Here is a 13,360-nt window from a genome sequence, read left to right as displayed (position 1 = left end):
CCACTCCGTTGGTAGAGGGCTTGCCTTGCACGCACAAAAGCTCCCAGCACCACGTAGATCAGGCACGGTGGCACAAATGCGTAATGCCAGCACTAGGGGGGGGTTACAGCAGGAGGATCTGTTCAAAGCCATCCTTGCTACTGAGTTTGGGGCCAGCCTGGGATTCTGGAGACCATGTCTATGAAGAAATCAAACCTGATTTGGTCTCTTTCTGCAAGAGAGCCTCCCAGAATTCTTTGAGCCTTGAGTCCCGTTAAACGTCTACTGCAGCCGGACAACCCCAGCACTCAGGAAACAGAGACAGACAGATCTTTTATGAGTTCAAGGCCAGCCTGATCTACTTAGCAAGTTTCAGGCCAGCTAAGGCCACGTTGTCTTGAGGGCCTGTGTCAGGAGTCCTCTACTGCAAATGTTTCTGAACCAAGCAAATAAACAGAAGTAACAGGAGGGAAAGCTTTGAGAGACCCTGGCAGGAAGCCTGTGAGGAGTAAGGACTCTGGCCGGGCAGCCCTGCCTAGGCCGGGCCTTCCTGACATGGTGCTGCCTGAGCTGTCTCAGGCCCAGCTTGGCCCCCAGAGCTCTCACCTTCCACCTCTCTGCCCTGCCCACAGGTCTTCTCGTGGGCACCCTGGATGTGGTGCTAGACTCCAGCGCCCGAGTGGCCCCTTACCGCATCCTGCACCAGACCCAGGACTCACAGGTCTACTGGACTGTGGCGTGTGGTAAGTGTCCTGAATCATCAGGTCACACTGGTGGGGTGGGGCGGGAAACCCGTATTGATGGGTGATGTCTATCAAGAACCTCGTGGTGGCCCTCCAGGAAAGCAGAATTTTTTATTTCTTTTTTTGTTTGTTTCATTTTGTTAATTAATTTAATTACTTGACATCCTGACCCAGCTTCCCCTCTCTCCTCCCCTCTTCTCCCTCCTCTCCCTTCCCCATGCCCAGCATTTTGATACTTTTCACATGTGGTAAGAAATTGGGCTCATCTGATGACCTGGGTTGTTTCAGTCTATGGGGTGATGTGTTGTCTGCTCTGTTGATTTCACTGTTGAGGATGAGCCCCCTGGAGAGTGCTAGAGAGCTGCCTCGTATCCAGGGTGCAGAACACTGGGGGTGCGCCTCACAGGAGGAGGGCCTCAGAGATGCTTGCTCTGAACGAGCCCCAGTGCTGTCCACCCAGTTCAGTTCAGGGCGAAGCATCTTTAAATCGAGTGAACGTCATAGACTGATGGGTTGCTGGAGCATTGAGCCTCCCCCTCCCCCCGCCTTGCTTGCGTTTGGCCTGGTGGAGTGGCTGAGTAGTCTCTAACTCAGTGTTTGAGGGGCCTTGTAGCATGCACCCACCATGAGTGACGGGAGTCTACTGTAGCTGCTGTGTGGGTGCTCACGTGTGTATGCGTGCACGCCATGCACAACAGACTGGCTGTCCCCGGAACTCCCAGGTGATTTTTCCCCTCTCGCCTCTCAGAAGGAGTGCTGGGATTACAGGTGCATGCGCCTAGCCCAGCTCTTTACGGGGCCTCGCTGGGGATCAAACTCAGGTCATCCAGCTTGCACACCCGGAGCGCTCAGCCACCAAAGCCATCTTCCCACCCAACAGGCTACTTAACATAACATGGGCCTTGGAGAGTATCTTCTCTGCCTCAGTGTGTCCTCTCTCAGGGAGCATACAGAAAGAGGCCACGGTAGCCCCAGAGTAGAGGACAGGAGAGTGGGGAGGGAGGTCAGGTGGTAACCCTTTCAGTGGCATTGGGGCCTAGTGCTACCCCTTTCTCTTTGCTCTCACAGCAGATGCCATCCCTGCCCTAGCCCCACCTGTGCCTACCTTCCCAACTGTCAGGGCTCTGTCTCAGAAGCAGCTTGCCAACACCAGATGTCCTGCTGGAACCTGCCCAGTGAATCCCAGTCTCTCACCTTGGTATTCAGGATGTCTAGGGTCTGCCCACCTCTACTCCCAGACTCCTCCCCAGCCATGCCCTGGCTTAGACACCCCACCCCACCGTGCCTGCGGTGATTTCCAGCCCTCTGCTGGCTTCTGTGCATAGTGTCCCTTCTGCTCTGTTGAGTACTCGCCCAGATGTCACTCCCCCAGATCCCTCAGACCCACACGTCCGCCTCCCGCTCTTCCTCTTCTGGGCTCGACCTGGCTGCCCCACTGCTGTTATATGGAGGTCCTCCTGTCAGATGGGAACTTCTGGGGGTGAGAGTAGGCTACTCCAGGCAGCCCGGGTTGATGTTATTTTTTTCATCCCTTTCTTGCTCGGTGGCTTTGGATAACTTACTGAAGGTCCCTGTGCCTCAGCTTCATACTGTAAAGTATTTCTAACATATCCTAGAAGAAATGAAGTGAGATCTGTAGACAGTTCTGAAAACAGGAGTAACACTCAATAACCTAATTAGCTATTGCATTCTTTTTATCCCTCGTGCCTGACAGAGATGGTGTAGTTTGTGTCTTTCATATTAAATGATGAGTGAGTTGCTTTTAACTAAGAGATTTTATAATTAAAATATAAACAGATGCAGACAGAATAGGAATTTCACCCCTTGCTGGGTGCTGGGAATGTGTGCATTAAAGAAAATGGTCCTAAGGGCTAGAGAGATGGCTTAGTGGTTAGAGCACTTGCTGCTCTTGCAGAGGACCTAGGTTTGGTTCCCAGAACCCACATGGTGGCTCGTAACCACCTGTAATTCTAGTTCCGGGAGATCTAATTCCCTCCTCTGGCCTCTGGGGGTACACAAGTAGCACATACATGCAGCCGAAACATCCATCTAATATAAAAGAAATCTAAATTAAAACAAACAGAAATGATACTGAGAGTTACATATGTCAATTTAACTTCTGAATTTGATTGTGGGTGCTTGGCCAAAAACAGAAAGGCAGAGAAAAATCCCTTCCTACCAACCAGACCCTGGCCACTGTTCACCAGGAGAAGGAACCCATAAGAAAAGTACAGAGAAGGGAAGGGAAACTGGGTGACTAAAGGAGCTTGCAGGGAGACAGTGTGACCCTGGACTCACTGAGTTATCTAGTACTTCTGGCTCGTGCCCTCACGTGGACGTCCTCCCCCAGGCCCTTCAAGGGAGAGGCCGCAGCCTGTGGGGTTGCTTGTCTGGCTGGTGAGCTGCCGTGAATAAGCAGCAAACAAACCATCCCTAACAGAAGCAAGCCAGGCGTCAGCAGAGCTGTGAGCAGTCTTGGGAGGAGGTGGTGGGACCACCAGGCCCAGCCAGGAAGGGGTCAAGGTCACCAGCACAGCTGGTACAACAGTGTTAACAATTAGAGAAAGGTGTCTCCTTCAGAGCAGGGGGTGTGGCTCCGTAGTGAAGCCTTTTCCCAGAATACCCTACGCTCTGCCCTCTGGTTTATGAACCATAGTGTGTGGGCCTGGCCTTGGCACAGGGTTGGTTTTCCTGCTGCCGTCTGTAGACTTGCTCCGCCTCGGCACAGCTAAGGAGCATGCAGGCCGCCCCCTGCTCCCATTCTTGTAGTTGTCCGTTCTGAGGTTTTCTGCCTCACCTGCCAGCACTGCTCTTCTGGATCCTGGATGGGAGCAGCGAGCACAGTATGCTGCCTCCTCCAAGGCCTCCCCCTATACTTGCAGTGCTCCAACAGATGCTATCAAGTGGCGGGGGGGAGGGGGGACCACAGAAGATGGTTACAAAACAGGCCTGCCCTGCAGAAATTCTGTCAGCGGGACAAAGGAGCTTGATGAGTTCCCAAGCCAGACGTCCCCCTTGGTGTTGGGGGAGGGAGGACTCTGTAGTTCTGGCTTTCTGTGTTTATGGCCTCCGTTGTAGTAGAAAGGCTAAGCAGGAAAGACTACTCTGTAGCCTGAGGACCGTGACCGCTTGAGTGGAGCACTGGGGACCTGCCTGTCTGCTCTGTGTCTGAGACCTCATGATCTCATCTGCCCTCCCTGAACTAGGTTCTTCCCGAAAAGAGATCACCAAACACTGGGAATGGCTGGAGAGCAACCTGCTCCAGACACTGTCCATCTTTGACAGTGAGGAAGACATCACAACCTTCGTCAAGGGCAAGATACACGTAAGGCTCGTGTCCCTCTCACAGCCCCTGCTCCCTTTGTAGAGTGGCAGCGGCCACACAGAGTTGATGCTCTGTATCTGTGAGCTGTGCATTCAACCAACAACGTGTCAAAAAAACTGGGGGAAAAGAATTACATGTGTACTGAGCACATAAAGACCCCCATTGTCAGTCTTCCCTAAGCATACGGCAGGGCAGAGCACTCCTGCCGCCCTGTGTGTACAGGCTGTATGCAAACACCGTCCTCTTTGATAGGAGAGACTTGAATGTCTGCGGGTTCATGTGTCTGCGGGGGGCTCAGCGCCAGTGCCCTGCAGACCCCAAGAGTGAAGCTCTGTTATCTAGCCCGTCTCTTCTTTAAACAACCTGGTGTAAGTTTAGTTCCTGTTTCACAGGATGGAAACTGAAGTGTCCGTTCTCGTTTTCTGATGGTTGAAAGGGCCATGGATGTGAGTGTCCGTTGTTCTAGTTGGGCTCGTGAATGTCTCCTGAAGGCTCATGGCTTGGCTGTTTTGGTTCTCAGCCTCTGCTCTTACTGGGCCCTTTAGGAGAAGGAAACTCATGGAAGGCAGTTAGGGGGATTGAGATGTGCTCTTGAATGGGGATATTGGGACCCTGGTCTCTTCTATATTCTTTGCAACTTGGCCACCACAAGGTGGACAGGACTCTTCGGTCACACATTCTCCATCATGCATACTGTGCTATCACAGGCTCAAAGCAAGGAGATAATGCAGCCATGGACTGAAAACTCTGGACCCATCAGGCCAAGTAAAGATAAGCCTGCCTTCCTTTTACACTGATTATCTCAGATGTTTATCACACTAACAGAAAGCTAACCCACACACCTGCAGAGCCCTGCCTGAGCTGGCCTCCAGAGTCTGAAAGTTAGCCTCAGGTGTGTATTCCTTCTGAAATCCCGTAGAACAAATACGAAGATGTGTAATTGTGCTCACCGAGGCCTTGGCCAAGAGGGGGAGACAATGAAAATCTTTTTTTTTTTTCTTGTCGTATTTTGTTTTTGTTTGACACAGGGCCTCTCTGTGTAGCCCTGGTTGGTATGAGAGTCCCTATGTAGGCCAGGCTAACCTTGAACTCACAGAACTCTGCCTGCCTCCTGCCCCCTGGGCCCCTGCAAATACTAGGATTAAAGGCTCAAACCACCCATCTTTCTTAAACTTACTATGTAGTCAAGGCTGGCCTTGAACTCTTGATCCCAAGTGCTCGAATCAAGGCATGTACCACCATACCCAGATAAAATAACAAAGTATCTTCGAGTTAAAAGGTGCAGCAGTTCTTAGGGTGTGCCCTGCGGTGTGTCCATAGATGCAGAGTAACCGACTCCTGTTACTGTGCTCCCTGAAGACTTGAGTAGCCCAAGTGAGGGAAGCAATGCCTCCCCCACCCCTCAGGGGGGAATGCTCTTCTTTCCTCTGCAGTATGAGAGCAATAATCTTGCTCACGGTTTTCCAGTCCTTTCTAAGTGCTTATTTTGTGGCTGAGTGCATTATCTTCAGGAGAGTTATTAAGTCATGTGTGATATACTTAATGGGATATTTTATAGCCAAATAATGATTATGAAGCCAATTGTAATAGCATGCACCTGTGATCCCAACACTCAGGAGGCAAGTAGAAGCTTGTGAGATCCAGACTAGCCTGGGCTACATGGACTCCCAGGAGGACCCTTCCTCTGAAAAGTTTGACCATGCAGAGTTGCTTTAGCAAGCCTTGCGAATTTATCATATTGGAACACCGTAGCCCTTGCCAGATTGGACTGAGTTTCTTAGCTTTTCTTCACACACACTGAGGTTCAAGACCAGGCCTGTGTTGTCTTAGAGCTCCAGGGAAACAGGCAAAGCCAAGCTTGTTATTCCCCTGTTGGGTAGTGGTGGTAATGACAGCGGCCTTATCAAGGATCTCCTACGTCTCTTAGCAGACACATCAGCAGAATGCCAAATCTCCTAATAAACACATCAGCAGAATGCTGAAGCTTAGAATGACTCAGGGGTCAAGAAGAAAGAACATTAGTAACTTTTGTTACTGCAACAAGAATCTTGGATAAAATCAACTTATAAAGCAAAAAGGGGTTTTCTGATTCACAGTTTTAGTGGGTTTTTCCCTATTGACCTCTGTCGGTACATCATGGTCCAAGTGTGACACAGCAAAGCTGCTCAACTCACAGCTAAGATATGGAAGAGAAGGGAGGGAATTGGGGGGCCCATACTCTTTTTATTTAAAAGAGTCTCACAGTGTAACCCTGGCTAGCCTTGACCTCACTACATAGACTACACTGGCTTCAGACTCACAGCCATCTGTCTGTCTTGCCTCCCAAGGGCCACCATTCCCAGCTGTCCTGGTATCTTTTCAAAGGCGTGTCCCCAGTGACCAGTGTCCCCGTCTTATGAGGACCAACTCGCAGTAGTGCTGTGATGAGGACAAGGCCTCTCAAACACTCTCTGGTCATCACAAGATAGCCCATGGAAATTAGGAAACAAAACTGAATGAGGGATGGGAGGTGGCTTAGCAGGTAAAACACTCACCTTGCAAGCACAAGGACTGAAGTTCAAATCCCCAGTACCTGTGTAAATGCAGCGTGGCCTCAGCAGCCAGCTCGAATCCCACCACCAGAAGGTAGAGCCAATCAATGAATGCTTCTGGACCCAAATAACAGACCCTGTCTTGATGTATAAGGTAGAAAGCAATCAGGAAAGACACCTGGCAGCAACCTCCTGCCTCCGTACACGTACGTACCGTGCTCACACCTGTGAACATACAACAGGCAAAAAAAAAAATCTGAGTGGTGGTTGAAATGCTATACATTGGAATTGGTGGCAGGCAGCAGCAGGTCACAGAAGGGACTTCTAAAGATTTATTTATGTATTTAGATACATGTGGGGACTTTGTCTGCATGTATCTCTGCACACCAGAAGACTGCATCAGACAGCTGGGGCTGCCTCGTGGGTGCTGGGAATTGAATTCCGGACCTTCAGAAGAGCAGTGGGCGCTCTCAGTCACCGAGGATCTCTCCAGCACCATCCCCCCACCCCCCAAAAGGACTTTGAAATGTTAGGAAAGGAGAGAGGGTGACATTAATGAGCCGGGTGTCCCATTTAGTAAGTTAGAAACAGAACTCCAGAGAAACCAGGAAATTAGACAAAAGTAGAAATTCTAAGGCCAAAGCTAATCTCTATAAACAAGGAAGGAAGGAAGGAAGGAAGGAAGGGAGGGAGGGAGGGAGGGAGGGAGGGAGGGAGGGAGGAAGGAAGGAAGGAAGGAAGGAAGGAAGGAAGGAAAGAAAGAGTAAGGTGGTAGATCCAGAAACAGACAAGGTGAAGAAAGAACCTCTAGGAAGCCAGATGGAATGAATGTCAAGGGTGTAAAGCAAGGCCCTTTGAAAGAAGGGAGGGCAGAAACAGCCTGGGGAGTTTCTTGGGCGGCGTTAGTTGGCCTACGCTTTAATATAACTTGCTTAAATTGAAAATAGAAAAGGAAGGAAGCCCAGGCCCTGTGAGATGAAGCAGCTGGGAGAGGCATTTGCTGTGTGTGTGTGTTTGCCGAGTTCTACCCAAGGAAGAAGCAACTCCACAAAGTTGTTCTCACATGCCCACACATACACAAATAATAAATAAATGTAAATCTAAATAAGCCTGAAACACACACATGCACAATCAGCTATGTAAAATCTACCCTGTGATTTTTGACAGGCAAGGAGACTGGGAAGTTGTCAGAGGCACTGTGCTGGTGACTCACTGAGGAAACTGAGGAAGTCAAAGGGAAAGGCAGGGCAGGCTGCTGTCAGCCTCTCTGCTCCGTGCCCTTAGCTCTCCCAGGTGCCCCTGGAGAGAGGGAGTGATGGCTACCAGCCAAAACCTAGGATGAGGAGCCTGAAGGGCAGGACCACCTGTCATGCCAGCTCCAGGGAATCCACCACCCCTCTTTTGGCCTCCATGGGTGTTGCTTTTACACATGGCTTACATTTTAGCACACACAGAAATAAGAATTAAGTCTTTGAAAAAAGAGAAACATCATAATGAAACCCAGTTCTTTGTATGCTAATTTTAAAACGTACATGAGAGCTAGGAATGTAGCTCCATTGTTAGCTCTGGAGGTGGAGGACAGCCTGGTCTACAAAGCAAGTCCAGGATAGCCAGGTACTCAGAGGTAGTACTCAGGGTGAAAAAGAAAAAAAAAAAAATACATGCCGATCTCTGGGTTTGATTCCAGCACCACATAAGCCCCTGATAAGCATTAGGGCAGTAAGACAGAAGGTCAGGTTTGGCAACATAGAGAGTGCAAAGTCAGCCCAGACTATATGAGACTCCCAGTACCCTGCTGGAAAAAAAAAATTAAGAAGAGAGTCCTAGATTCTGGGTTCCTGGCTCAGTGGCCCAAACCCTGTGTCCCTTCTAGGGTATCATTGCAGAAGAGAGCAAGAACCTGCAGCCCCAGGGGGATGAGGACCCCGGGAAGTTTAAGGAGGCGGAGCTAAAGATGAGGAAGCAGTTCGGCATGCCAGAGGGCGAGAAGCTGGTCAACTACTACTCCTGCAGCTTCTGGAAGGGCCGTGTGCCACGGCAGGGCTGGCTCTACCTGACCGTCAATCACCTGTGCTTCTACTCCTTCCTGCTGGGGAAGGAAGGTGAGTGCGATGGGGCAGAAGGCACCCCTTTGTCTGGTTCCTCACATCCTGTTCCGCTCCCCCACGCCCTGGCCTCCCTGACATCACTGCCGATCCAGAGTGTCCGCATTCCTGGTGCATCTCCCTCCTCTCTACACCCAGATATGTTGTCTCCCCAAAACCGGGATGCCGCCTTAGCCACCTGTTGAGAGCAGCACCCAGGCAGCACCTGTGTCCGGCAGCCCTTGTATCCACGGCCCACGGCAGCTCTCACAGTGACTAAGGCCCCTGCCCTTCATTTCCAGTGTGGTCCACAGTGATACATCTTCCTTGAGCGCTTTTAGGTTTTGTAGAGCCTCAGGTATCTGCCACTGTCACTGCTAAAGGTCTTTCCCTGTAGAATACGCTGACCTCAGGAGGCAATCCGCTCTCCCAGCATAGCTGTCAGCTCTCTGCTGCTGCTGTCACCTCCAGAAGGGACTTCCTGTAGCTAACCCGGTTGCCAGGCATCAACACTAGTTCTTGGGTCGCCTCCTTCCATGCCCTCCTCCTGCCCTTACTGTTTACCTGTCAAGACTGCGGTGACCAGTCTCCTTCTCTGTGGAGGCTGGTGTCCTGCTCTGTACTGGGGCTTCTGGGGACCGTGGTCTTTTCTAGTTCTCCTCTGCATATCTATTCTTTCTGTCTTCATCCACCCAGGGCAGACACACACTGAGAAAGGTTGGGCTTGGAGCAGCAGTGGGCCCGATGGGCCGGAACCTCCTTGTGGGTCACTTGTATGCCGATTCTCGGGCGTGGAGGGATGGAAAGTAAATAGTGTCCCCTGGGCAATCCAGAGAGTAGATGAGCATTCTCACCTTGCCCACTTGTAATGGGTGCTGTGTCTGTCCCTGCCGTCAGTGAGCCTGGTGGTACAGTGGGTGGACGTCACACGCCTGGAGAAGAATGCCACTTTACTCTTCCCCGAGAGCATACGTGTGGACACGCGGGACCGGGAGCTGTTCTTCTCCATGTTCCTTAACATTGGTGAGACCTTCAAGCTTATGGAACAGCTAGCCAACCTGGCCATGCGACAGCTGCTGGACAGCGAGGGCTTCCTGCAGGACAAGGTCCTGCCCAGGCCCATCCGGCCACATAAGAACATCTCAGCTCTAAAGCGGTACGCCATCTTCCCGAGGAGTCAGGACATCCCACGGCAGTGAGAATGGTCCTCTCGGGCCAGGTCCACAAACCCTGCCAGAGGTCCAGCACGTGTCCTCACAGGCCCACTCCTTGGGAAGGAAGCCAGGAAACAGACCCTGGAAGTATTGTGTCAGGAGAGCCACAAATACCGCCATGGGAAAAAGTTCCTCGTTGAGGGAGTAGGCTTACCACCTCTAGGTCGCAAATCAGGGTGCTGAGTGACGAGGAGGTCCCTCATCTAAGAAGCAGTGGGGAGTGGAGCTTAAGCAGAGTAGGCCGAGGTTCCTAGGAGGCTGTGTCTGAAAGACACCGCTGAGTGAGTGCTGGGATGGCACGGCCTTCGTCCCTCTGTGATGGACACAGAGGGTTTTAGCACCATGAGTCTGACTGAGTCCACAGGCCCAAAGCTAGCAAAAGAGACTAGCCACATAAAAAAAGCTGAGGTCACTGCCATTCTGTCTATGACAGTGGCTGAAGGATGGATCAGAGTAGCCAGCGCAGCAGATCACTTCTGTCTGGGCCTCAGGTTTTAGCCTCACAGGACACCCCTTCATTTGAGATTGAAGAAGTTTTCTGGGCCCCAGGGTAGGCACTGCTGGACTTAACACTGGTATGGTTTGGAGACCTCGCCTCAGTCCAATTATTTCGTAGACCACACTCCTTCACAAGGGTGCACCTTCCAGATCAGGATGTCACTCTCCGGATGGGAGTGACAGAAAGATAAGACACAGTGCTGGAGCTTGGCAGGCAGAGCTATTCGCTATACGTCTGGGTACATGCTCAGGCTCTGGTTAGGGGGCCAGCAGCTCAAGGCAGATAAGAAGCTCTCTTGGGAGCTAAGAAGGGATGTGTGTGTGGACAGAGAGCCCCGATCCACAGCCTCAGACTGCATTTCTCTGCAGAGAGCCAGCCTATATTTTGATTTAGTTCCACTGCTGCCTCCTGGATCGTCTTGTCTAGGTTTCAAGGTGGGGTTAGCTCTTCCCTGAGGGAAGAAGTACACTCGGCCCATGTCACACTGGGCCTGAGCCAGGCAGGCTACAAGCAGCTCCAGGGACTGCCTGTCCTTCCATACCAAGTGGCAGAGCCTCTAGGTGTCCTTTCTAAGCATCCAGCTTCAAGGGAACATTTTGTTCTGTCCCTCCTGCTGGGTATATAAAAACCATATCTTTTCTTGAGCTTCAGTTCCCTGGAAGACCCCAGGAATCTGGAATCCAGTGAGGAAATTCTTGTCCTACCCCAAATGTCCACTTTGTTTCCTCAGAGACCTGGATGCCCGGGCCAAGAACGAGTGCTACAGGGCCACGTTCCGGCTACCCAAAGATGAGCAGCTGGACGGCCACACAGGCTGCACCCTGTGGACGCCGTTCAACAAGCTGCACATCCCTGGCCAGATGTTCATCTCCAATAACTACATCTGCTTTGCCAGCAAGGAGGAAGATGCGTGCCGCCTCATCATACCCCTGAGGGAGGTGGGCATCCCTGTTCTAGACACTCCTGCGGCAGAGCTCTGCAGCCCTCAGGGTGGAGCCTGGCCCACCTCCACACCACAGCCAGTGGCCCCAGGCCCCCTTACCTCAGAGCGGCTCTATGATTTGTCCTGTGGGCTCTTGGGTTTCACTCCCAGATGAATCCTTCATGCCTTTCCTTTGCTAAGTGACACTCTGCCATCCATTGCCCTGGTAAAACTATGGTCATCCTGGTCTTGACTGCCTCCTGGTTATCGCATCCTAACCAGAGAAGTCCCGACAGGACTCCCTCCAGAGTCTATCCCTTCCTCTCCACAGCCACCATTGCCTCCAGGCCTCCTCAGGAAAGTCCCAACCACACCTAACCCCTTAGGGACACATGCTCCCGTGCAGCCAGCAGAACTCAAGGTGGCAGGCAGAGGGTGGTGGTACCCTGTCTAAGACCCTCCAGCATCTGCTCCCTCTACTCAGAAAACTCCAGACTGCCTCTTGTGACCTTCAGTACAGCATCTGGCCACTTTAGGCCTCTACACACAGACTGCGCACATGATCACATACAGTCATGCACATGTATACGCACATACACAAATACACACACACTGCATATAGACCTGTTCTGTACATGTATATCTGCCACATACTCACATCTATACTCTGCACATGTAAATACCACACATCCACAAATGTCTCACACATGTACACGCACATATGCATACCTGGGTACACACTCATAAACTTATTGATTCATCACATATAAATGCTGCATAAACCTTAGACACATCCCGCTCTGCATCATAAGGCGCAAACACCCCAAAGCATTCTTTTGCCCCCTCAGGTGACCATTGTGGAGAAAGCTGACAGCTCCAGTGTCCTGCCCAGCCCTCTGTCTATCAGCACCAAGAGTAAAATGACCTTCCTGTTTGCCAACCTGAAAGACCGTGACTTCCTGGTTCAGAGGATCTCTGACTTCCTACAGAAAACACCGTCCAAGCAGACAGGCGGCAGCACTGGGGGGACAAAGGCCAGCATTTTGGATGCAGCCCAAGAGGTGAGGTAGCCACTTAGGAACAGCGGTGCCAAAGGCCAGATGAAGAGGCTCCAGATGTGGCCATCTGCTACCCCTGAGTCCGACCCTGTGGTGCATGCTGGAGGGTGACTGACTCATGGTACCTAACACGTAGAGCAGGGGATGCTCCTGAGCATCTTGTAAAGCACAGACCAGCCCTACTACAAAGAATTTTCTGAGCCACGTACAGTGACATGTCCCGGATAATCCTAACACTTGATGGGCCGAGATAGGGGATCACAAGTTCTGCTTGACCAGCTTGGAGACTGGTAAGACCCTGTCTGGAAAACCAGGGGCTAGGGATGTAGCATGCACACAGCCCCGGGTTTCATCCCTGAAATCACTGAAAAGAAAGGAAGGGAGGGGCAAGACAGTGGCACTCCTCCACCTTCACAGGCCAATACCTCAATGACAGGCTAGAGTAATCACCAAGTGTAAAAGTGACATTTATTCTCCTGGCTCGGTTGTTGTCTCGGAGACTTACTGCCTCCTTCTGCTAACCGAGGCCTAGTGCTGGAAGCTTCTAGCCTCCATACAATATGATCTATGCTTAGAATGTTTCCAGCCCCTGAGACTGCAATAAGCTCACCCTTTCTTGTTTTTATTGAGCTCTTAGCTGGCTGGTTCAACTCAGCTGTTTTGGCTCAAACTCCTCTCCCAGCTGACTTATTCAATCTGACTTCTCCTTCAGCCTCTGAATTACTGTGCTTGGCTTCACACTAACTCTAGCAATCTTTTCTAATCTTCTGGCTCCTTCTCATTCTCTGGCTCCTTCTCATTCTCTGGCTCATTTGGTCTTCACCTGAGTTCTCTCTCTGTAACCTTTCTATTACTGTCCACATAAAGCTGCCTTCTCTTTCTCGTTTCTCTTTCCCTTTCCTTATCTTCTCAGGAGAGTTGGGCATATCCTGTTCTGTCAGATCTTTCTCTAATTGGTCACATTTTCTGCCACTCAATTAGACATCATTTTCAAACATGGGTGCT

At 51.2% G+C, this 13,360-nt stretch overlaps 1 protein-coding gene across 2 annotated transcripts in view; it reads left to right on the top strand.

Moving 5' to 3' along the window:
* The window catches only part of Tbc1d9b (TBC1 domain family member 9B), a 37,144-nt gene that overhangs the window by 3,517 nt on the left and 20,267 nt on the right, over positions 1 to 13,360 (top strand). For both annotated transcript variants that reach the window (XM_055597138.1, XM_055597136.1), the window contains exons 2-7: positions 612 to 722; positions 3,929 to 4,047; positions 8,452 to 8,680; positions 9,560 to 9,818; positions 11,106 to 11,313; positions 12,146 to 12,358. In XM_055597138.1, coding sequence (XP_055453113.1) covers positions 612 to 722; positions 3,929 to 4,047; positions 8,452 to 8,680; positions 9,560 to 9,818; positions 11,106 to 11,313; positions 12,146 to 12,358 — 1,139 coding nt within the window. The remainder of the gene's footprint in view (positions 1 to 611; positions 723 to 3,928; positions 4,048 to 8,451; positions 8,681 to 9,559; positions 9,819 to 11,105; positions 11,314 to 12,145; positions 12,359 to 13,360) is intronic.

This window comes from Psammomys obesus, unplaced genomic scaffold (assembly GCF_907164565.1).
Source record: "Psammomys obesus unplaced genomic scaffold, mPsaObe1.curated_primary_1811, whole genome shotgun sequence".
Taxonomy (NCBI): domain Eukaryota; kingdom Metazoa; phylum Chordata; class Mammalia; order Rodentia; family Muridae; genus Psammomys; species Psammomys obesus.
This window is presented reverse-complemented; position numbering and strand designations above follow the sequence as displayed.